Source organism: Hemicordylus capensis, chromosome 13, assembly GCF_027244095.1.
Source record: "Hemicordylus capensis ecotype Gifberg chromosome 13, rHemCap1.1.pri, whole genome shotgun sequence".
Classification (NCBI taxonomy): Eukaryota; Metazoa; Chordata; class Lepidosauria; order Squamata; family Cordylidae; genus Hemicordylus; species Hemicordylus capensis.
The window spans coordinates 2,132,915-2,158,020 of NC_069669.1; the positions used below are offsets into that span (position 1 = coordinate 2,132,915).

At 41.5% G+C, this 25,106-nt stretch overlaps 3 protein-coding genes across 8 annotated transcripts in view; 1 reads left to right on the top strand and 2 right to left on the bottom strand.

Moving 5' to 3' along the window:
* The window catches only part of LOC128336452 (cytochrome P450 2W1-like), a 172,438-nt gene that overhangs the window by 15,640 nt on the left and 131,692 nt on the right, over positions 1 to 25,106 (top strand). The window lies entirely within an intron of this gene.
* Positions 1,024 to 11,090, bottom strand: GPER1 (G protein-coupled estrogen receptor 1). Of its 3 annotated transcripts, XM_053276140.1 has the most exons (3): positions 11,038 to 11,067; positions 6,942 to 7,064; positions 1,024 to 2,895 (listed from the first exon to the last, which is right to left on the bottom strand). In XM_053276140.1, exon 3 carries the CDS (start codon positions 2,413 to 2,415, stop codon positions 1,255 to 1,257), a length of 1,161 nt encoding a protein of 386 aa, XP_053132115.1. In that variant the 5' UTR covers positions 2,416 to 2,895; positions 6,942 to 7,064; positions 11,038 to 11,067; the 3' UTR covers positions 1,024 to 1,254. The 3 variants fall into 3 exon arrangements, with proteins under 3 accessions (XP_053132115.1, XP_053132116.1, XP_053132114.1); XM_053276141.1 differs by lacking the exon at positions 6,942 to 7,064 and having other exon boundaries at positions 11,038 to 11,090; XM_053276139.1 differs by lacking the exon at positions 11,038 to 11,067 and having other exon boundaries at positions 6,942 to 7,320.
* Positions 13,423 to 22,686, bottom strand: LOC128336455 (uncharacterized). 2 transcript variants are annotated; one of them, XM_053276143.1, is made up of 3 exons: positions 22,561 to 22,670; positions 22,116 to 22,242; positions 13,423 to 15,370 (listed from the first exon to the last, which is right to left on the bottom strand). In XM_053276143.1, the coding sequence occupies exon 3, from the start codon at positions 15,330 to 15,332 to the stop codon at positions 14,283 to 14,285; it is 1,050 nt and encodes a 349-aa protein (XP_053132118.1). In that variant the 5' UTR covers positions 15,333 to 15,370; positions 22,116 to 22,242; positions 22,561 to 22,670; the 3' UTR covers positions 13,423 to 14,282. The 2 variants fall into 2 exon arrangements, with proteins under 2 accessions (XP_053132118.1, XP_053132117.1); XM_053276142.1 differs by lacking the exon at positions 22,116 to 22,242 and having other exon boundaries at positions 22,561 to 22,686.

Below are 25,106 nucleotides of genomic sequence, written 5' to 3' on the forward strand. Positions count from 1 at the left end.
CCAACAACATTGGAGGACACAGGATTGGAAATCTCTGGTCTTTTCCATTTACTCTTACATTTTACCCACCCCTTCTTCCAAAGAGCTGAGGGCGCTGTGTGTAGTTCTTGGGAAGGGATTGGTTGAGAGATAGTGCCCAGTCCAAGATAATCCAATGACTGACTGGAGATTTAGACCTTAAATCCAAATGAATCCTTTCCCAAGAACTAAACACAGTGCCCTCATCTCTTTGGAAGAAGGGGTGGGTAAAATGTAAGAGTAAATGGAATAGACCAGAGATTTCCAATCTTGTGTCCCCTGATGTTGTTGGGGCTGCAGTCCCCCCATGGTGGGAGATGTACTCCAACAGCATCTGGATGCTCAAGGTTGGGATCCCTTGAGACAAAGAAAGGGGAAGCGAAATTAAAGTGAATTTCCTTCTGTGCATGGAGAGGAGTCAAGTGGACTCATGACCAAATTCTACCATTATTTCAGTGGCTGACATCCAGACTAAATTACTCCTGTGTAGTCTTATTGAAATTGAGTAGTCCTTTAGATTAACTACTGAGTAACTTGGAATACATTGAGTGTATTCAATGTTTCAGTGTTCTGTGGGTGAGGATGTGTACAAGCTGTGAGTCCAAAAATTCTGAAAAGAGTTTATAGGAATTCGTTAGATTCTTGGGAAGTCATGGGATTTGAGTATAATCAGAAATGAGAGGTTTTGGGTTTTTGTTTTTTAAGATGGTGGTTCCTCTCCATTGTGATTCAAGATTGATTTTCTATTTCTCTTAATTCAGTGCATGCAGCAAAATGTGTCCGTATATTGTTCTGTGTGTAGAATGCTGCAGCTCTTTTCTTAACCAAGTTTGCAAGCTGATATATTTGAATAGAAAATCGATGGCTTCTCTCCTTCTCCATTTCAATATGGTCTATTGAACAGTCCAATTCTTACTGCAGTTTTATTATTTCATTCAGGAAATTTAACATATGTCAACAAAGTAACCATATTTAGGAACTGTGTTATAATTAGGTTCTTCCATATACAATTTTCTGCTACTTTATTTTTTTTGCAAAGATACAAATGCAGCTTGACCCTCTGTGAGCCTTTTACTGTATTAGTCCTATCCATAATTAAATACGATTCTGAGTAGTGTTTAATCTTTTACGTATTGTCATAAAAATAGAATACAGATTTTTGTGCATAGTACACTTTTCTGTTAGTAGCAAGCATTGTGATCAAGTTCCACTGTGGTACCTTTGAGACAGGCTAAATTAAACTTCTGATTGCTCATTGCTATCAGGAATGACTGAATTCAGAGTAGCCTGAAAAAAGCGGTTTACGATTGACACTTTGGTTTTCTGTTCAATATACAATCTCAGTTTGACTCTGAAAGTTTCACCTAGGAAACTGTAGATAAGGGGATTCAAACAGCTGTTTGAGAAAGCAGCAAGGTTCACAATGTGTCCCGTTAAGGGGTATTTATGCCTAAAAGACTGACTTTTTGATGAGACCTGCTCTGTCTCTTGAAGAAGATTCACACTTATGAAGATGTTTTCGGGCAGCCAGCACATGAAGAAGACAAGGACGACGGCAACAATCATGCGAAGAGCTTTCTGCCGGCGAATTCTCAAACTCCTGTGCTTGTGAGCTCTCACGAGGACTCGGACAATTAATGAATAACACAAGCCTATGATAGCAAAAGGGATGATAAACCCTAAGGTTATTTCTAACCACTGGATTTCTCTTACATCCGCAAAGCAAAAGTAAACCTCTTCACTGTGTTGCAAATGTACAGCTGTAAAAGGCACCAGAGCCGCCGAGATGGATGCCAGCCATATGAGGCCACAGCTTAACCTGGCGTGTTCCATGGTGCGGAAGAAGTTGGACCGCATGACTTTTGCCAGTGCAATGTATCTGTCAAAACTCATCCAGGTTAGGAAGAAGATGCTGCTGTACATGTTGATTTGAAGGAACAAAGACATGAAAGTACAAATGATTGTGATATCATAGTATTTTTCATCAAGGTTAAAAACTTCAATGAGAGAGTCGGCAACTAAAATGAGGTCTGCTACGGCAAGGTTTATGAAGTACAGGTCTGGTATAGTAATCTTTTCGCGGAAACTGATGTTCACCACCAAAATGAGAATGTTTCCAACAAAGCCAATGGGAAAGAGGAAGATGGTGTAGAGGCATGATAAGAAAAGGCCTATCACATATTGCTGGTGGTCTGATTTATCTGTCAGGTTCAGGGGCTTGCTTTCATTGTAGAGATATGATTCACTTAGTTCAAAATATGTGGTGTTGAAGAGGACTGGTGATGTGGATCCCGTGTAGGTTTCCATGGTATGGTTCTCTGCTAGATAGATCACTTTGGACTTCAGAGCTAAAGTGCTTAAATTGTTGGTGGATCCAAAGAAGCCTGTGGTTGCCATGTTTGTAATATATTGAAGGGCAGAATCAGTCAAGATCTAAGCTTGCGGAATTTCCAGGGTACTTTAGAAGGATCATGCTAGTCCTCAATGTGATAAGCAAGAGAGAATTCATGTGCTCTGTAATACAGGAGATTTTTAGTAGAAACGTTGGTGATTGGGCTGTAGTTCAGTAGTAAAGCACTGTTTTGCATGTAGAAGGTCTCGGGTTCAATCCCTGGCATCTCCAGAAAGGGCTGGGATTGCTTTGCCTGTAATCCTGCAGAGCTGCTGCCAGCTGGTGTAGACGATACTGAGCTTGGTGGACCAGTGGTCTGACTCCGATATAAGACAGCTTCATATATTCATTGTAATGCCTCTTGGCAACACATTCATAGCTTCAGGGATGTACATCTTTCCTGGATTGCAGATTTCCTTGCAAAAAGATGCAGTCGCCATAGCTCCCTTTACTTCAGTTTAGCCAAGAAGGGAACGTTGTTTAACCTGTAATTAATAAAAGGGGAAACTATTAATCTCATGCCTGGAAGACTGAAAGTGTTCAGGATTTATGAATGTGAATGGACTTGTTCTTATAAGTCCTTGATTTCTGTACATTTAGCTAGATAAAGCATACATTTAATGTTTAAGAGAACAGTGTGACAGTGTGTTGTAGTGGTTAGAGTGCTGGAATAGGATTGGAGAGACCTGGTTTCAAATCCCAATTCAGCCATGAGACTTGCTGGGTGACTCTGGCCCAGTCACTTCTCTCTCAGCCTGACCTACTTCACAAGATTGTTGTGAAGAGAAACCTAAGTATGTAGTACACCACTCTGGGCTCCTTGGAGGAAGAGCGGGATATAAAATGTAAATTTTTTTTTTAAAAAAAATCTTTGCTATGAACCCCACTGCCCATTGAGATCAGCAGGAGAGGTTTGTCTGCAGTTGCCACTGGCTTGTCTGGTGGCTATTCAGAGATTCTCTATTGCTGCCCTCCCCCGCCCACCTGAGGCTCTGGAATGTGCTCCAAGAATAAGAGCCTCCCAATCTCTGACAATTTAAAAAGTCAGTCAAAACACATTTCTTTATCCAGGCTTTTAATTAGATACTGTTTTGATAGTTTTAAACATTGTTTTAAATGTTTAATTATTGTAGTTTTAGACTTTTAATTTTGTTGTAATTTGTATTCTATTGTGAGCTGCCCAGAGATGCAAGTTTTGGGTGGGATATAAAGATGTCAGATAAATAAATACATGAGTATGCATGTTTAAATCTAAACAAAAATAACAAAGGGGTACGATAAGGCAGGGGTTCTCAGACTCCGGTGCCCAGATGTTGTTGGACCACAACTCCCATCATCCCCAGCCAGCCACAATGGTCAATGGATGAGGGTAGTTGTAATCCAACAACATTGGGAACCCAAGTTTGAGAACCCCTGCTATAAGGTACCACAAGACTCGCAACAGACAGGCTGCCCCTCTGGAATGGTGTTAAGTGGGTACACTTTTGGTAAACCTGAGTGATTCTATGGGCTCCATTTATGGCAATGCACAAAACATCCTCTTGGCATTGCTGCTCTGAGAAAAGAATAAAAAGCAGGAATAAATAAGGCCAGCTTTGGAAGAAATAAGAGATCAGCTTTCTGCTGTATCGTGTTCTTTGTTTTCATAGATAATTATAGAAGTCTGACAAAAAACAGCCGAGCACATGCTTTGGCCACAATATGGATAGAAGACCAGAAGGAAAGGATGGGGTCCTTTGGCATTTTAATCAAGTTTTGCTCACAGAGGCTCTTTTAGAAAGCAAGGCTTGTGTTGAGCAGCACGTTTGAAACTGCTTTTCAATGATTGTCCTGAAATAAATTCCATGTATTTAGAGAAGAGAGAACAGAATCACAGATTATTAAAAGTTTGGATCTGATGATAAGGACATTTTGAGCAATAATCTGCGTAGTGTTAAGGATGGTAAAGCATTTTAAAAGTAGGACATGAGTGGAAGTGCATGTAAATATGGAGCAGGGTAAACCTTGTTGGATACCTCTAAATACCTCTTACCTAATTTTCCATGCAGATTTGATGCCACACTTGTTGGTAAATTTGCCAGCATAATTGTTCTCCCTAGTAAGTTGATGGTAGAATATGGTGTACAGATCTGGTTACTTTATGTTATATTGTAGGGCTGGCAAAGATACAGAAAGCAGCAACTAAAACTATCAGGGGTGAGGAAAACGCCATAGTGGGTTCAGCTTCAGGATCAGTCCATGGCAGCATCTCCAGGTAGGGCTGAGAAAGACTGATCCCAAAACTCCAGAGAGTTGCTGCCAGTCATTATAACTAATACTGAGCTAGATTGACCAATAGTCTGACTCAGTATGAGGCAGCTTCATCTATATATGTTCTGAAAAGAAAATCCATTTTTCATATAGAAAGAGGATTTCTAAGTAGAGACTGTTGACAGTGAGAATTTTTTCTCCCTCTCTCCCAACACTAGAACAAAAGTTCATCCTATGAAACTGAAGGCCAGGAAATTTAGGACCAACAAAAGGAAGTACTTTTTTCACACAGTGCATAATTATTCTGTGGAATTCTCTGCCACGGGAAGTGGTGATGGCCACTAGCTTGGATGGCTTTAAAAGGGGCTTGGACAAATTCATGGAGGACAGGTCTATCAATGGCTACTAGTCTGGTGTCTATAGGCCACCTCCAGTCTGAGGCAAGATGCCTCTGAATACCAGTTGCAGGGGAACAACAACAGGAGAGAGGGCATGCTCTCCGCTCTTGCCTGTGGGCTTTCCAGAGACATCTAGTGGGCCACTGTGGGAAACAGGATGCTGGACTAGACAGGCCTTGCGCCTGATCCAGCAGGTCTGTTCCTATGTTCTTATGGTGGATGGCAACATGGTAGAGGTTTATAAAATTATGAAGTGTGGAAAGTGTGAATGGACGATGATGAAGAATATTTATATACTGTTTTTCAACAAAAGTTTCAAAGCAGTTTACATAAATATAAATAAATAAAATGGCTGCCTGTAAATTAGACAAATGTCAATGTATATGTTTAATGAGTTTTAGTTTATGTATTATCATTGTTTTTTAGTGTTGAAAGACTCCTTGAGTATAAGACAGAAGGGTGAGAGAACTTCTATAAACTCAAAATTTAAAAAATCATGGAGGATCTCTTAACCCTATCCATTGCAGTGAGCCGGAAAAATTCTAAGTGGAGCCTCCACGTTCAAGGATAGTATTCTATGAGTGTTGGATGCTAGGTAGGAAAAAAACCCAGCGGGGTGGTTATCTCCCTCTTCTCTTGTTTGTCAGTTTCCCAAGCATCTTTCTGGCTACTATTGGAGGGAAAATGCTGGTTGAAATAAAATAAAAAATACTTGGTCTGATCTAGAGGAGGAGTTCTTACTATTTTATATGAAGGCATGCATAAAGTAGTTTCATGGGGTAGTCAAGTTTGTTTATAGAAATAAATTTTATTTTAACTTGACCCAAATAAAGACTTTATTATTGTCTGGATTACCAAGAAGCTTGTAACAACACACATTTTTAGATTAAGGCACTTTTCCTAAATGTAACTAATCTCACAGAGGTTTGGTTTTTGCCAGCAGAGGGTTTAAGAATAACTCAGCCATATTTTTAACTTGCTCTTTTTGTTGATCCTTGTTCCTGAAAGGTACCATAAATCACTTTTATAAGCCATTGAATGTAGACCAGTATAGAACCTTTATATTGGACTTCTTTCCAGTGGTTTATAGCAATGATATTTACTGCTCTTGTGGCTTTCTGATTATGCACTGGGGTCTGCAGGAGCCCAAACCATTTCAGTAGTATGCATCATTTAAGTTGTTCTTGCCTTCATATGTACTTTAGGATTTGTTTTTCCTTACTTTTGCACATCCATAAGCCTGAACGAGTCCAGAGCTAGTTTTCTTCCAACCCCTGGTATGTTGGTTTATACTGAAACACATCATCACCAATCACAAAAGTTATGAAAAACAGTGTTATTCTGATTATACTGGATTGAACTGAAGGCATCTATTGGTACAGTTCATCTGAAAAAGAAGATTCTGTATTTTCTAAAACATCCTTAAAAATACTGGAATTGTTTATTGCAGTGAATTCAGATCTTGCTGCAAGTCCTGCTAATAATCTTTATAGACTCTCAGGGTTCTGTAATTTTTATTCAGCTAAAAAAACAGTCTTAAGTTTTCATCTTTTAAAAAGACTAAATGTAACTCTTTGTTGGCTTGTTTTTCATTCCAAATTAAATCAATCAATCTTATTTTCAGATGCATTCCAAGGATCTTGGGGTTTTTGCATCTTTAATTTTTGCTTCTGGAGCTTACGTTTGATGCAGAAGCAAAACTCAGATGCCAGTACGCTGAGCACCTTTCTGTAAATTCAGCTAAATCCTATGCTTTCAGCAGATACTATGTTGTACAAGCATATAACAAATGCAGTAAAAAGAGAAATATGAAAGATCCTGGAAGTGAAGCTAAGAACGCTTCTTCTACACATTCATGAATAACTGGATTAAAATCTTCTTACCCTCTTTGAAGAGTCCTCTTTTCCCTCTTCATCGCTTGTACATTTCAATAAGCTCTGGAGGTATTCCCAGCTTGATGTACTGCACAGTGGTGTTTTCCATCAGGATCGCTTTCCTGAAACCAACTTAACAGTGTCATAAGTTCAGGGTGTCAGTAGTGCTTCCAAGCCCTGATGCAGCAGGTGGAGGCTTGCACTTCATCTGCCACTGAAGGAAACTGGCTGACAACTGCACAAACACCACCTGGCGGCTGCCAGAATCACTCCGCTGACTGTGGGAAGAGAAATCTTGGAACGGTTCCGTTAAATCCTGCTTTCTCAATGGAAGGGACAAAGCTAAAGTCATTGTGCTCTGCAGAAAGAGATTGTGCTCTCTCTCTCTCTCTCTCACACACACACACACACTCACACACACACTGCATGCCATGTTTTATCTTTTGCAAGCAAAATTCTCTAGCTGGCTAATAAAGCTTCTTTGCTCGGGTTTGCATGTGTAATCGGAATTTTAGGCATGCGCTGAATTATCTGTATGTTCTCTCATCAGGGGGCACTATTAATTTCCAGATATTTATTTATTGTGTACGTACTTAATACTTTGCACGTCAGTCTAAAAACATTCAGGGTGGTTGACAAATGTTTAAAAACAGTGATAAAAATTAAATCAACAAAGTTGTGTTTTTGTTTTTTTTAAGATAATGTAGGAACCATCTCATCTCACTTGATTTCAGGAAAGCAAAATTTAACGAAAGTAGCAGCAAAGGAAAGAAAAAATAGTTGTGAAAAACTGCTGATATTGGTCCTGTGCATCTCTCCATCCCTCATACCATGCTTGTCAAAGTCCATACTTCTAAGGAACCCTGCCCACTCTGACTTGTCTCCCGAGAAAGCTGTGTGCGGCTGCTGCAGAATCCCTGTGTGTTCTGAAGTGACTTCTCAGTTCACACAGGGAGTGTTGAAGTTGACTGTGGCCCTGTGTGAATCAGAGCGTATCCAGCACTCCCCATAGCTACACATCACAGTGGGGGAAATTGGTAACGCGGGGAAGCTATTTTTCAGAGGAGCTTGTCTGCTGTTACCAGTCTTCTCACTAAGAAACTTCTACGTTTCCCCAGGGATCCAAGGAACACAGTTTGAGAATCCAGAACCTTGATTTTGCCCTTATATCTGAACATTGATAGTCTTCATTCCAGATTATCCAACTCTGTAATAAAGTACCTTTAAAAAAAAATCTTTTAGGGTTTAAAAAGCCTTATTTGACATTAACCAAGCAACTCTTGCATTAGAAGCAGGGATCTACAAATTTAGGTTCAGCTCACTAGCCAGCCATTACTTTGTGGTTGTCACCAATCCCTTCTCTTCCCTGAGATCCTTTTCTGGCACATTGGCAGAAGACTTAGGAGAGAAGCGGGTCTTCTGTCTCTTTCCCTGGGATATGGAGATGGTAAGAAACAGTAGGGAGCCCTCTCCTACGGCTCAGAAAGGATGCTGCTATTTCTTACCTTCTCAAAAATGGCAGTGGAAAGGAGACTCCCGTGGAGGAGGCCTGTGTGGTGATCGCCAGCTGGCCAGTGGATTTGTAGATGCCTGGTTTAGAAATATTAGTCAGAAGCTGAATGTATACTGGGTTTATTAAAGGTTTTGTAGCATGCCTTGCTATGAGTACTTTTTTCAAATGCAATTTAAAAAATCCAACTGAGTGTGTATTTTTCTCACCACAAAGCTGTTTGTGATCCAGTTGTGTTGTATTGCTTTGCGTTGGGCATATACATTATTTTGCTGCACATCTGTGTTTTAGAGTTGAAGTTATCAAGTCAGGCTCACAGAATCATGCTGCTCTTGGCGTTGGCAGTTCCCTTGCATACCTCGAAATCTCTGCTGTTGCTGAGATTCCACTTGCTGGTCTTTGGTACCTCCATACAGTGAAATGGAGTGAAAATAGGTCAGCAGCTGCCATTTACCAAGAGTTCCATTTGTGACTAGGTAACAGTTATCTCTGTTTCAGTTGGCCATGTGTTTCTTCACAGTTTCAAAGAATAATGTTTATTTCTTTGTATCCAGGAACATAGGAAGCTGCCATATACTGAGTCAGACCATAGGTCCATCTCATTCAGTATTGTCTACACAGACTGGCAGCGGCTTCTTCAAGGTTGCAGGCAGGCATTTCTCTCAGCCCTATCTTGGAGCTGCTGCCAGGGAGGGAACTTGGAACCTTCTGCTCTTCCCAGAGTGGCTCCATTCCATAAGGGGAAGATCTTACAGTGCTCACACATCAAGTCTCCCATTCATAAGCAACCAGGGTGGACCCTGCTTAGCTAAGGGGCAAGTCATGCTTGCTACCACCAGACCAGCTCTCCTATCCATGCTTTAGTGCTTATGTTTCCTGAGCATTTTCCAGGTACACACTTCTGGTCTCTGGGACCAACCGCAGCTCCCTGCTGCCAAGACATGAATGGGCAAACTCACACTTGCCACTTCTATCCAGGGTAAAAACAATCCACTTTTTGCATCGTTTTTGGGGGGCAACTTTGAACTCGCTCGCATGGTATGCTCTATGTACCTCCAGGTTGAGAGGCAGGATGCCTGAATGCCAGTTGCAGGGGAGCAACGATGGGAAAGAGGGCATGCCTTCATCTCTTGCCTGTGGGCTTTCCAGAGGCTGGCCACTGCATGGGCTACCTCAGGGAAACAGGATGCTGGACTAGATGGGTATGTAGGCCTTGTTCTTGTGGTTTACATAGTCCAATACATAGCCAACATGGTGTGGTGGTTAGAGTGCTGGACTAGGACCGGGGAGACACGAGTTCAAATCCCCATTCAGCCATGATACTTGCTGGGTGACTCTGGGCCAGTCATGTATCTCTCAGCCTAACCTACTTCACAGGGTTGTTGTGAGGAGAAACTTCAGTATGTAGTACACCGCTCTGGGCTCCTTGGAGGAAGAGCAGGATATTAAATGTAAATGTAAAATGCAACATAAAAATTTACAGCATGAAAAAGCAGTACAAATTAGAAAAAGAACATTTTAAAACAACTTGCATATCTAATTAAAAGCTTTGTTGAAAACAAGAAATCTTTTTAAAAGCTGTCAGAGTTGGCAAAGCTCTTATTCTGAGACAGGCAGCGCTTTCCAAAGCTTCAGGGCAGTTATAGCAAAGGCCTGACCAGCCAGTGGCAATCGTAGATGGATCCCCCTCAGATGATCTTAATAGTTGTTTGAATAGATTGAATCTGCATAGGTTTGCACATGAAAAATCATTCTGGGGGAGCGGGGAGGAAGATTTGCTTTCTTTATGTTTAGATCATGCGAGCACAGTGGACAGTGTGTGCCACTTTAGCCTTCTTTCCCACCACACGGACATTCCTTCTGTGTGATGGGAAGGGAAAGTGCTTCTGAGATGGTATGCTCTATTGTTGCACAGGCATCTACAAACCTACTTCCCAGCTCACCAGTAGCAAATGCTCCCAAAGCCTCTGACGAGCAAGACGCCCATTACCACACAAATCTCCTCACCAGAGGTCTCATTTCCACTGTCATTTATGAGAAGCTTCTAAGAAACAGCAAGGATCCTTTCAGAGCTATTGGAGAGGGCTCCCACTGTTTCTTACCCTCTCCCTCCTCCAGTGCACATGACAGAAGACCCGCTTCTCTCCTGAGACTAGGGATGTGCACGAATCGATTTTTTAAATTCAATTTGTGCCCAAATTGAATCACCCCCGATTTGATTGGTTTCTGAATCTGTCCCCCCGAATCACCCCAGATTTGATTTGAATTTGATTCCATTCAATTTGGATCAATTTGGGCCACTTATAAAGGTCCTAGGGCTACCACATTTGGGTGGTGGGTAGGTCCATGGGTGCCACCTACCACCCAAATTTCAACGCAGTGGGGCATTTGGTTGATTTTTAATGATTTTTTTTATTTTTAGTTTGTTTTGTATATTTCTGCTATAGGAAATAATGGGGTTTCAAAGTCGCCCAATTCTAGCCCTAGTAGAAATGGAGTTATGGAGCAAAATGTGTGGTCACTATTTTTCAAGTGTTTGGATTCTTTGGTAGATAACTTTTCCTCAGTAAATCCCTATGAGGATTCATTACACACCTTCATTTCTTCTATTCATTTTGACTGTCTTTCGACAGTGCCAACTGTCAACTGCCATGTGCCAACTACACCCCGCCCCCAGCCACAAGGCAGTAGGGTACTACTTTATTTATGTTCTAGGATTTTTTTCAAGGGCTTATGCTCTTTGATGTCTAATAACCTTTCCTCATAATGAATCCCTTTTAGGACCACACATTTTGCTCTATAACTTCACTTCTACAAGGGCTAGAGCTTAGCTTTTTTTAAAAAAATGAAAGCTGGGGATCTGGGGAAAATGATAGCAGGAATCTGAATCTCAAAGCGATTCAAATTGAATTTAGTGTGATTCGATTTGTACCCAAATCTAGCCAGTGGACCACAGGGGTGATTTTTTTTCTGTCTCCAAATCACCCGAATCAGCTAGATTTGGAGCTCCCTACCCGAAACGTCTGCCTGTGTGCCAGAAAAGGATCTGAAGGAAGAGGGGATTGGTGGCGACCACAAATAATTGTTGGCTGGTAAACTAAGCATAAATTTGTGGATCCGTGTTCTTGTATGAAAAGTACTTTTAAAAAAGTCTGTCCCCCAATTTTGGGCTTGAATCAGTTCTTCTCACAGATTGGTCAACTAAATATGGCAGCACTAGTTTTTAGTTTATGCATAATAAATGGCCCGCTGTTGTGTGCATACTGTAATAATTTAACACACTTCCTGTTATGCAAAATGCAGCTTGGGTTTGCAATGAACAGCAGTCAAGCCAGTGAAATTTTAGTCATTCCTCGGATATCTTTTTACTGCAGACCACAGAAAAAAGTAGCAGGGTGGAGGAGATATTAAAAGCACATCAGGTCTCGACAGGCTCCACATGAAGAGCTAATGCAGGCTCAGTGTACACTGAGTATAGTCAGCCCGGTAATACTCATCTTTGTTCGGATATGGCTGACGTTCATTCCCATTTAGCTTATGGCTACTATAATAGCATTTCCTTAATTGCTTCAGGAGAAAAAACTGATGGATCTGAATAAGAGTAGGCAGCATTTTCTCTGTGACTGAAACAAATATGCAAAGATTTAAAAGCTACGAACATCCTGCTTGTGTTCTCTCTGAAAGTAAATTTAATATTAATTGGAACATCATTTAGACTGCTGAAACATTTTTTAGAATTTTTTATTAATATCATACATGGCAAAAACCCAGCATTTTTTTGTTTGTTGTAACATTTTGCTGATTGTATCACCATTTGTTGCTTGTATTATAACACACACGTTTTTCTTTTGTAAACCTGCTCCTTTATTTCTTTGATTAACAAACATGTATCTTCTAAACATTTCTGTAGTCAAGGCAAGGGATGCATGCATTTCAAGTCCATTAATATGGACAGTGTCAACTGGGCTTCTAGTATTCACCTGAGTTGTGATGTTTATGAGAGAATAAGTTGGGAGGCGGATGGGGGAATATAACATAATGGGGAGAAAAGACCACTTTTCAGTCTCATTATGCATGACCTTAAATGGTTTAGTTCCACCACAGTTGATCATCTAGGCTCAACCCAGCTTAGGTTGTGGCTTAATATTTCAGTGTAAACCTTGGACCAACAGGTAAAGGTCTCAATGAATGTAGGATGGGGTAGGCAGTGTTGTCTCTCTAGTTGGGGCTGAACTACAACTCCCATCATCCCCAGCTGCAATTTATTGAAGCTGGGGATGATGTACTTCAGCCACAGCTGGAGAGCCAATTTTGCCTACCCCTGATGGAGGGTACATGTGTAATACCGTTAGATCTTTCATGCTGCTTCGTTCCATCCACCTCAGTTTTCTTATATGAAACTCTTCTTTGTAACGTTGTTTATGACATAGCTTAATGAAAGAACCATTGTCCTTTTTGCCTTTGGGTTTTCCTTCTTGCCATGACCATTGGCATGGCTCCTGTTTTTTTCTTTCTAGGGGGTTAAGTCACCATAAACACAAGGATATATGCTCTACAATATGTGCCTCATTGTCCTCAATAACTCATTCTAGACTAGGTATTTCATGTTGCTATTGCTCACCATAATGTTGATTGGTCTTTTGCAATAGTTTGACTCAATGCATTGAAGCCGACTCATCCAAGAGTTCCCCACAAAGAATTAGTTTGCCTCAAGCCCAGAACAGCTGCTTTTCCTTGTAGAAGCACTGTATGTATGCCTTGGCCCACTGAAAATAACACTTCCCCTTCTTCAGACACAACAGTATATACCTTGAAGGTAGGGTGTCTGAAAATTTCTTGCAAACAGCAGTGGGTTCTTTTTTTGTTTTGTTTTTTGCAACCCCTTGTTTTGGTTCCAGTTCTTTTATGGTTCTTGTTGCCCTGGAATTTATACATTTATTAATTAAAATAGCTGAAAATAAATGTACAACCAACACAAGATACAGTATAAAATAATATATATTTTTTTAAAACCAAACACTCCAGAGAAATATAACTTTGCTCAAAGGCTTAACAAAACAAAATATTGTCCTGTGAAAGGACAATAGAGAGGGGAAACTTTCCTTTTAATAAGAGGAAATTCCACCATTTTGGAGTAATTACTGAAAAAGCTTGACTGCCTAATGGAAGACTCTGAATTAGGGGTGTGTATGTTCTTCTGGAGTTGCATGCAGTGCTGCCCCATTTCATAAATTAGATAGCTTTTGGGGAGCACTCGCATGTACTAGTGGGTAAGATTTTGAGCCCAGGACATTTCTAACAACTCTATGGCTGCTTGCTTTGTTGCCTTTGGGTTGGTTGAAGAATACAGAAAAGGGGGCAGCCTCCCTGCATGTGAATTGCACCCCTTGTGAACATATAGGGATCAAAATTTTTGAGGATCAAGGGATTGCTTCTCTTGGATAATATCCTACTATTTCAATATATCCCTTCTTTCTTCCTGCTGCGGGTTCCCATTTGATAATGGAATTTGCTACTTATATTCTACAAACCACTGTGAACTTGAAAGATTTATTTGCCTAGGAGTATTATGGAAGCTCCATAAAAACTCTTGACCTCATTTGTTTTTGCTGTTTGTTCTGCAGTCCATTCACCAGCACACAAAAGGAAAGGGCCAACATTTCATAGTAACACTGGCAAAGCTTCCAATTGATTGCAACAGTCAATCCATGCTGGAGAACATTTCTTCTTCAGAAATTTCTGAATATTTCTGTAGGGACAATGAAAGTTGGAAGCTGTTTGTTCCTTCTGGTTTTGCAAGCTAGCAGATACCTAGGTCTTCTCTTTTAATGCGAATATTTTCAGGACGGCATGGGAGATCCATTTTCAGAGGGCGCGGATGAGACTTCAGTATGAGTTTCTGGCATTTCAACAGATCTGTTGCTATCCTGTCTCCTCCTGCAAACTTTAGTGAGATTAGTTATAATGTTCCATAAGCCACTCCTGTATGGTTTATGAAGGAAAAGTATGATGACTAAATTGGCACAGCTCATGCTAAATAGAAGAATCTCTGCAGTGTTCATTGTCAGCTCATTTTGAGGTGTCCCTATACTTCTCTGTATCTTCAGGTTGGTCCTGGAGAGAATCATAATGTTATAAAATAGGCTGCTCATAAATGTGGTTATCGTTATAACCAAAACAGTCAAGTAAGGATGAACATTCTGTCCTGGCGGATGGATTTCCGGCCGAGTTTCTTTCATTAATAGTAGAATAAAACAGAGAAGTTGGGACAAAGATGGAAGTCCAAAGCCAAAGGTAAATTTAATAATCTCATATTCAGGCCATGCAAATAAAGGATCTAATTGACAGTCTGTTCCTTTGTCGTAATTCTCTACGCCCAGCAGCGCCACCACGATCAATGCAGCACAAAAGGCACATGTTAGGACAAATCCAACACATATCAAAGGATTTTTATGAGCCTTTTTAATGAATGTATTCTGGGGAGGGTGCCTATGAAGAAAAATGCTAAGCACCATTAGGATAAGAAGGTACTGAGAACTGAAGTAACTCAGATTGGAAAAAAAAGAGAGAACTCCACATTCAAAGTAGGATACTTCGAGGTAGTCTGGCCTTGCTGTCACAGTGAATGAGAAAAGAATCATTAAGAGGTTGCTGATGGTATGAGCGAATAACAGTATGTCTAATTTCTCCAAATCATGCTGCCTGTAGTTCTTGATGAAGATGGCCAAGATAATGACTCCAGCTACTAAACCAACTGGTACAAAAAGCGCAATGTAGCCATGCATCAGTCTTGATATTACGTTGTTGGAATATATGATCTCTTCAAAACGGGTTAATGAATCTCGACTCTGGCTTGGGTACTCAATCCACGACATGTTATGAGAAATCATTCTTGCAAAGGATTTTGGTTTCTTGGTTATTCTGCTCTCTGAAATGAAAGAAAAATTGCAGGTAACTGTGTTGGTCCATTAGAGATTCAGCTGTTGCCAGGGCAAGCTCAGCATCACGTAGTTGTGATTTAGTGCTCCCCTAGCAGCAAGCCCAAAAGCCAGCATGGTGCTATGGTTAGAGTGTCATACTGCGACTGAGGAGACCCAAGTTCATATCCCCGCTCTGGACCATTCGCAGTTAGATTCATGGCAACCACTCGTTCTCAGCTTAACCCAGTCTTTGACAAATTTTCATTGGATCTAGGAACCACTCCAAAAATTTAGGAGCCAGACAATGGGCACTTCTCAAAATCACAATCCAGGAGGGTTATCCCCTTCACAAGTGACATACTTAGAACAGAAACAGGATTCCTGGGACAAATAAAGACTGCATTTATGTATGTATGTATGTATGTCTATTTCTATACCGCCCTTCCAAAAATGGCTCAGTGCGGTTTACACAGAGAAATAATACATAAATAAGATGGATCCCTGTCCCCAAAGGGCTCACAATCTAAAAAGAAACATAAGATAGACACCAGCAACAGTCACTGGAGGAACTGTGCTGGGGGTGGATAGTGCCAGTTACTCTCCCCCCTGCTAAATAAAGAGAATCACCACATTAAAAGGTGCCTCTTTGCCAAGTTAGCAGGGGTGCTAACCTCTGAATTACCTCTGAATATTCTAGTGTAGGCACCAGGGTTAAATTTCTAGGCACTGTGGCTTCCTGGCACCTGGGTTTTGTCATGCTTTGGCTTAACCTAACTCACAGGATTGCCATGAGGTTAAAATTGGGGGAAGGGAAGGTTGAATGGAAAGCCGAATGGGATAAAAAGTGTAGTAGTCACAGTGATGGAGAATAGCACTAGAAATAGTGTCGCAACACCAGGAACCACTCATCTCAATATTGCTAACAGAATAACTCTTATCACTTTGACCCTACTTGGAGCCAACCAATACAGGCAGGAACAATATGCTGCTGGCAGGAACACCATCATGGAACTTCCCGACAACCAGCTTCCCAGGAAGACCCCACAGAGCCTCCCAGTGGCAGGAGGCTTTCATGAAGAACCCACACATAACAGTCTTCTTTGGAGAAGGGTTTGCGTCTTGCTAAAAAACAAGCATTCACAAAACTGCACGTGATGGTTTTGTATGGGTGCTGGTTTGATGGGAACCAGCATTTTGCAAGAGAGGGGGATGGGGGGGGGCATGGAGACAAGCAAGAATAGATGTTAGAAGAGCCAGGTCAAGGTAGGCAACCTTGCAAGCTGCCTGGTAGATCAGTCCTACTGTGGACTAAAGTATGGTTGGTACAGACAAAGTGAAGGACCTTCTTGGTAATAGCACCTCAGCTGTGGAACTCCCTGCCCCAAGAATTGCCTGCTTGGACTTTTGCTGCTGTCAGAAGACCTATTTTGTTTAGTATGATATCTATGCTCTCCTTCAGCATTTTGGCCCTCCTCTTTTGATTTGTTGCATTCCAAACTGGTTTGTAATTTTTGAGGGTTATTGAATGGTTTTAGAAACATAAGCCGCCTTGAGTGTATTTTTCTTGTAATAGACAGATTGACTATAATCCTGGGCATACGTAATCTCATGGTGGGGCTGCTAGGGAGTAGGGAAATTAGATTATTATTTAACAATCTCGGGTTTTAGCACCATTATCTGACTGTAGTCTTATTTGCTACCTTCCAGCTGGGAGCGAGTGTGTGTGTGTTTTATAACAGAGTTATAAATTCCTGAAGATAGGGGTTTCTTAAGGTGAGACTGACAGAGAACAGACTGTAATGGCTCCATAGTGTGCCACCATCATGATTCTGTTACCATGAAAAGGCATCACTTTTCCTCTTAAGCAAATAACAGACGATGTAAAAAGATACAATAGCTGTTTGCTCTGCCTAAAATGACTGCAATAAATATGGAATGTGTAATTTTATAGGCCACCTAAAAGCATGATTTGTTCATTATAAAAAAGGTAATTTCCATATACTTGGTAAGAGGAAAACCTGTTGCTAGTATTATCCAGGGGTGCTTTTTGTTGTTGTTCCATAAAGATATATAGCTTGTCTCACAATAAGATCACATTTAAAATGGCTTCATAACTGTACAGAAAGACTATATGGAGTTTTTGGTTTTGTAATTATTTGCACATTTTAAAAAATCGGCTTCGGCTGCCCCAGCTTTGAGAAAGCATTAAAAGATGTTTTTGCATATCTGCAATTAAAAAATATAGCATGCTATGTTTGCTATTATCTTTTGCTTCCTTTGTAACACAGTTTTTGCATTAATCCTCAGATTTAATACTGGGGTTTCTTCCTATCACTCAATAGCATGCAAAGCTGATCTGTTCAAGCAGAGTGTGTCTATACAATGAATCGTAGGGACATTGCAGTGCCTTGAGTCTTTTCCTTATCAGAAGTTTTCCATAGAGCTTCATCTAATAATGGAATAGTGTTCATCCATAAGGCTTTTTCCTCCATAGCTTATGTTTCTTTAGTAGGGTCCTTTCAATGTTAAAAGAGGAATAATGCTGCATTTTAAAGTTGCGCTGTTAATTTAAGGCTTTCGTCCTGCACCTGGAAGAAAGTCCTGTTGAAACCTGTGGGACTTACTTCTGAGTAAACATGCATGGAACTGGGCTATAAATATGCTAGAGTGTGCTTAAAAATAAGATTTTTGCTCTGTTTGCTTTGTTTGAAAAGGTATAGCCTCCTCTTCAACCAAAATGCAGCTCTCTGGGCAACTATCGACAATAAAGAACATCAGAAGAACCCTGATGCATCAGTGAACAGATGCCTCTGGTGAAGGGAATAACCCACAAGTGAAAGGAATAGTTCTTTCTCACCCAGCAAGTGGGGAGGAGAGCTGGTCCTGTAGTGAACATGAAATGTCCCCTTTGCTAAGCAGGGTCTGTCTTGGTTTGTATTTGGATGGGTGACTACATGTGAGCGTTGTAAGATGTTCCCCTTGGAGGATGGAGGCATAGCGAAGAGCATTGTATGCAGAAGGTCCCAAGTTCATTCCCTGGCAACATCTCCAGATAGGACTCGGGGAGACTCCTGCCTGTAACCTTGGAGAGCTTTTGCCAGTTAGTATAGACCAGGGATTCTCAACACTGGGTCCCCAGATGTTATTGGACTTCTACTCCCATAATTCCCAGGCCCAGTGGCTTTTGACTGGGGATTATGGGAGTTGAACTCCAATAACATCTGGGGACCCAACATTAAGAATCCCTGGTATAGACAACACTAAGCTAGATGAGCCAGTGGTCTGACTTGGTACAGGCAGCTTCCTACGATCCTATTCAGAGGTAGACTGCTTCTGAATCTGGAAGTTCAATTTAGCTCTCATGGGTGTGAAGAGCCCTGGCTCAGTCAGACCAAAGGTTCATCTACGCCCTGTCCTTTGTTTTCCACAGTGACCTACCCAATGCCTTTGAGAGGATCAGAAGCAGGTTTGAAGGCAATAGCCATCCCCACTGTTGCTACATTGAAACTGGAATCCAACAGTATATACTGTCTCCGATCCTGAAACCTACATGCTGCCATAAACAACAAAGTGGAAGAGTAGGAGGCATTGGTAGGATTTTAGCATCCGAAACCCATTACACCAACCTTGTTTCAACTGCATTGGTTGGTTATCTCTTTGTTTCTGAGGCCAATTTAAATGGGTGGTGTTAAGCTTTTAAAGCCTTTAATGGCCTGGGACCAGGCTGCCTTAAGGCCCACCTTTGCCCAGATGAACCTGTCTGAGCTCAGCTTTGGAAGCTGTGCTCTTTTGTCCCACTCTTGAGTAGCCAGTTCCTTAAGTAGCTTGGGACACACAGGGCCTTTGGGGTGGTGTTGCCAGAATCGGGGCATTCTTTTCTTGGGGAGAGCCAACAGACTCCCTCTCATTTGGCTTTTAGACAGGTTTTGAAAAGTTTTCTATTTTGATAGGCATTTGGTGCATGATCTCTGCTATGGTTTACTTGGTGCTGGTTCTTTTTATTGTCTTATAAGACTGATTTTTTCTGGTGTGTGTGCATGCGCCGGCCGCTTTGACTACATTGTGCAAAGCAGGATACAAATGAATTTACATAAGCAAATAGTTATCTTTGCTTCTGTGTCAGCTTCTGTTCCTCCTGGCATTGTAGGATTTCTTCCTTTCTAAGCTTGCTGTATTTCTGTGGCATTGGGCGAATGACTCTAGATGTCATCTACAAGACACTTCCTCTGGGGTAATCTTGAGTAATTCTGTGACTCTGCGGCAGCAACTGCAGCTATCAACGGAAGAGCAAACTTGTCTATGATGAGATTGTTTTGAAATCAGGACCCAGATGTGGGCAAAGGAAGGTAGACTTTGCACATCTTGAATATAAGACTGTGTTGCAGGGGGAGGAGAGCGGGGATTTATTTGTCTGCGCTGCTGACAGCCAACGCTCAGCACAGAATATGATTTTGATGTAAAGGGGATTAATTCCTTTCCATTCAGCAACTAAAATGAATTCTGTTTCATTAATCTAAGTTAGATTGAAAAGTCATTTGTGAGTTAATTATGGAGGGTTAAAAAAACCCCTCAAGATGGTTTGCTAAAAGAAGAAATGTGTTTGTTGAAAGCCAGCACATCTTCACAAACCGGAGCCATCCGGTTATTATTATAATATAATAATGTAAGAAATGCTTTAAAGCAGGGCTGGGCAACAGCTGGAGGGCCAGGTTTGCCCACCCCTGCTTTAGAGCAAGGGTTCTCAGACTTGGGTCCCCAGATGTTGGACTACAACTCCCATCATCCCCATCCACAGCAGCTTTTGGCCATTGTGGCTGGGGATGATGGGAGTTGTAGTCAAACATCTGAGGACCCAAGTTTGAGAACCCCTGCTGTAGAGTGTTTAACGCCTACACTGTTGCAGTAATCTTTAATAGCAACCCTGCATTGTAGGCCAAGCTTGTTAATTCTATGTTACAGGGGTGGTGGCAAAAGCTAAGAGAATGGTGGCTTGCCCAAGGCCACCGCCTGAGTTCATCATGGCTAAGATGATACTTGAACTGGGAACTTCCCAGCTCAGACTCACTTATGGCCAAACCATCCATGGCATGGGCAACCTCACGATCAGGTCCCCTAACTTTAAAACAAACAGCAACCACATAAAAATAGCTGGGAAAGAGGATAAGATCAGCAGGGCTTCCTTCCTTCCAATTGTTTAATAGCAAAAAAGAAAGTCTGGGGAAATCTCAAATGTGATTTTTTGTCTGAGAAAGGTCTCTGAGCTCAGTCCTGGTATTGAAAAGAAGCTCCTGGTCTTGAGCACAGGCTCCAAGGCACCCTTGTGGCATTTCACCCTTAATTTGAAATGTATGTCCATCCCCCGAGCCACTATTTTTTTACCTGGCTCTGACTGGTGGACCTTGGGGTTCGAGTAAAAAAGCCAAAGTTGATTCTTCATGTCCTAGTACACACCCTGTACTCCTCCTCTGTGATTGTGCATTCCAGGGGGAGATGGGTAGTGGTGGGCAAGCTGGCGCCCAGGAAATCTTTTCTGCCATTCCTGATCTTCTCATGGAGGAACTGCTATTAAGAGTCCAAGGAATCCATAGCTCAGTGGAAGAGCATCTATATGGTTGCACGTAGAAGGTCCCAGGTTCTTTCTCTCTCGCATTTCCCGGTAGGGCTGGGAGAGACTCCTGCCTGAAACCTTGGCTAGACACTGCCAATCAGACCATACTGAGCTAGATGGACCGATGGTCTGATTTGGCATAAGGCAGCTTCCTATGTCCCTCCTACCCATGGCCCAATGTTTCTGTGGACCATAGTATGAACACCACTCAGATAAGGGGATATCATATATTTCCATGTTAATACCAGAAAGTCATGTACATTCTAAAAAATGTAGTAAACTAAAATTGGCCCCACTAACAAATTTCTCCCCTTTTAAAAAAATCTTTATAGATGTTTGCTTTTCTTCTGCAACTCCTTCCTCGCCTTATTTCTTTCTCTGCTTTCTCTCTCTCTCTCTCTCTCTCTCTCTCTCTCTCTCTCTCTCTCTCTCTGTGCTTAACCATTCCACTTTTAAGAGAGCCCTTCTCAGGCACTGTGCTACTCTGTGTGAGGCTTTTATTTGTTTTGGCAGGGAAGGTAAATTCAGTTCTGGAATCCTGTTCTCAGGCTCCGGCACACAGCTAATAAATTATCCTTTGCTGCCAATAGATGGAGCCAGACCATTCCCTCACAACACACAAGGGACAGCACTGGACGGCAAGCACAAGCACCGTGGAGCCGATGTCTCCAGAGAGTCAGGGCGTGGAATTATTTTTCCCCTGTGTGCGTTTGCTTAAAACACCCAAGACTGAGGACTTCAATTTAATGGCTTAAACTGACAACTTATTTGAAAGTTTCCAAGCCACATAACTATGTTTTGGCATTGTTGCTTTAGAAACCGAAACTATTTTGGGGTGGATGTTTAGCATATGACAGCCCCTCCCTCATTCTTCCTTCCTGCTGCAGGGCAAGAAAAATTTCTTTGCCCAAACAGCAGCCCCCGCCTAGCAGGAGTTTCATTGCTACCAGTTTAAAATGGACCTGTGTCATTTTAACTAGATAGTGCGAAATTATTTGCAATTCTTAGGGAAATATTTTCTGAACACTCCTCGCCTTTACGTTGGTTTTATCATGGTCAAATTTCAGGACAGGGTTTATAGAGGTAGAGGAATGAAATCTGGAGAATTTAATACAAGAAGAAATTAACTGGAAGAAGAACCGTACCACAGAAACAAGCAGGTCTTTCTTCTTCATACAGAAATAATGCCCACCGTGTTGCTCTTGAAATCCGCTATGTGTATGACTCTTGCTTCAGACTTGCTCTGAATCTGCAGAAGGGCAGCCTTCCAATCTGAGTGGAAATAGAAGAATGTTTCCCTGTTTGTTTTAAATAGTTGGTGTCTGGCTTCTCAAACACTTAAGGATTCTGTGACACTTTAATTAGTCATGTTTTGTAAAAGGATTCTAACAGAATAGAAGAATTCCAGGTCTTTTTAGTTTTCATAACCATGTTTCCCAGATGTGGTATTTTACTCCGATTTGTGGCATTTTAAACGGATTAGAGAAGGGGAGAGGGTGGATGGAAAGTACAGAGCTCTTTTAACACAATATGTCCAGTTTGTCTTGATGATGAAAACATTTTGTATTTAAAACAAAGTAGTTCACTTACCCGTGCAAGAAAAGATTCTGCAGATGCAACAGGCTGATGTTCTGTGTTCAGATTGATGAAATAAAATTGCCGTTCAGAGGAAAAGAACCGTTTTAATACATGCACTGCTTCCTGCATGTGGTGACGTCTTCAGTTAGAAAACACAGACTACAAAAAGCTCCAGTTCTGTAGGGAAACAGGAACTTGGTTTCACGTAATTCAAACCATACACGTCGCATCTTTAGCAGGCATATGGCTCCATCATGTGACTGAAAAAGTTGAAGTTGACTGATGCAGAGTGATATTTCAGGCCTCCAGAACAGAAAAGTAGTGTTCAGCCATATATTTCTGAGTGTGTGAGGCCATCCAGTGGCTTCTTGTTTGAGTTCCATTGATATTTTAAGTTGTGAAGCCATGCTGCCCATTTTCACGAATATTTGGAAGTGTGTTTTGAGAAGCCAGATGTTTTGCATTTAAAAATGCTGCACAGGCAAATATCGAAGAAATAAAAAGCTGAAATTCTAAAACCTCTACCCTCCTTCAGTCCTGAGTGACACTGAACACTATACTGTGCTAGGAATCTTCTTTCTCAGCTCGTTTAATTCAAATATTTTCATTCATACTGTGCATGGATTTAGAAGGAGAATTAGTACATGTATGTGAAATAGCTTGTTGTGCAGGGTATGAGATCCAAGGTATATTGAAGAGGTGAGCTTCAAATGTTAGCTCATTCAAAGCTCATATAACCAACTCACACATTTAGTTGTATGTATGCATGCATGTGATTGATTGATTGATTGATTACATGCTGTCAAGTTGGTGTCGACTCTTAGCGACCACATAGATAGATTCCCTCCAGAATGGTCTGTTTTCAACTTGGCCTTTAAGGTCTCTCAGTGGCACATTCATTGCTGTTGTAATTGAGTCTATCCACCTTGCTGCTGGTCGTCATCTTGTCTTTCCTTCAACTTTTCCCAGCATGATGGAGTTCTCAAGGTTGCTGGGTTTTCACATAATGTATCCGAAGTAATATAGTTTGAATCTGGTCATTTGTGCCTCGAGTGAAAATTCTGGATTGATTTGTTCTATGATCCATTTGTTTGTTTTCCTGGCTGTCCATGGTATCCTCAAAAGTCTTCTCCAGCACCAAAGTTCAAAAGCATCAATACCCTGCATATGTATATCCCACTTTTTCTCCAAGGAGTACTGAGCTATATGCATGGTTATATTAATCTTCACAACAACCCTGTGAGGTAGGTTAGGGTGAGAGACAAGTGACTGGCCCAGAGTCACCCAGTGAGTTTCATGGCTGAATGGGAATTTGAACTCGGGTCTCCCGGGTTCTAGTCCAACATTCTAACCACTGCGCTATGCTGGTGTAGTACACAGAGGCTAACATGGATTTAACCTTCAAACGTGCACCAAGCAGGAAGTTCCCTGCTTCTGCAGAGCATATCTCTGTGACAGACATTTGAAAACCTAAAAATGAATGTATGCAATGGCTCACACTGACTGGGATCCAGAGCAGCATTCTGAAGATGCAGTAGGAACTGCATCCTTACAGTGAGAGGCTGCTCTTAACACAGCCACAGGCTTCCTAAGCAACAGAAAGTGTGTATGTGTTTGGGGGATTTTTGTTGATCTCCCCTTCCTCCAGAAATGCTCTTTGCCTTCCAGAAATATGTCCCTGAGGGCTGTGTGACCCTCAAGGACATATTTCTTGAAGGTACCGTAAACCTGTCAGGAGAGAGCAGCAAAAGTTTATCTCCCCTGTTCTCTGCTCTCTTGCTCAGGATGTTTCTGGATGTAAGGATGCAACCATCACAGGGTGTACAAGAGGGGAGAATACAAATGTGCTTAATAGCAGCCTAGAATTCACCTATTCTAGATAGGATTGCACTCCCTACTAAAAACCCATGCTTGGGATTGCTCCTTGATCCAACTCTTATTCTGGAGGCTTGGGTGGTGGCAGTTGTCTTTCACTAAATTTGGCTGGTACATCAACTGTAGCCTTGGCTAGAAAATTCGGAACTTCCTACAGTGATTTAATGTCTTGGTAACCTCCAGACCTGACTACTGTCATACACTCTAAATGAAGTTGCCCTTGTAGAGTACATGGAATTGGTGCAAAACGCTGCAGTCAGATTGTTGACTTGGGATGGGTGGGTTGCATCAGCCTTTCACTCTGGCATTGTTACAGCCACACTGGCTGCCTCTTTGTTTCTGGGCTCAATTCAAGGTTGCGGTTCCTGTCTCTAGAACCCTAAATAGCCTGGGACCTGGGTGCCTGAAGGCTTGTCGTCTTCAACTCCATGCTTTCTGTTTGATATTCAAGGCCTGCTGTTGACTGAAGTTTGGCATGTTCTTGTTAGAAGCAGGGCTTTTTCTGTGTTTTGTGTTTCTTTGGGCCTGGCTCTTGGTGGTTTGTCTCCCTTGCCCCCAAATTTTGGACGTTTTAAAAATATGTTTGCTTCTGGGCTGTTACTTTGTTGATTTTTGGGGTGCTCCATCTTTTTAAATGTTCTTGTTTTATAAGCTGCTGTGAGTTACTTCTAAGAAAGGCGGGG

Bases quoted from the DNA above. Each gene is read 5' to 3' on its own strand.
- LOC128336455 (XM_053276142.1), bottom strand. From the start codon at position 15,332: ATGATTTCTCATAACATGTCGTGGATTGAGTACCCAAGCCAGAGTCGA.
- GPER1 (XM_053276141.1), bottom strand. From the start codon at position 2,415: ATGGCAACCACAGGCTTCTTTGGATCCACCAACAATTTAAGCACTTTA.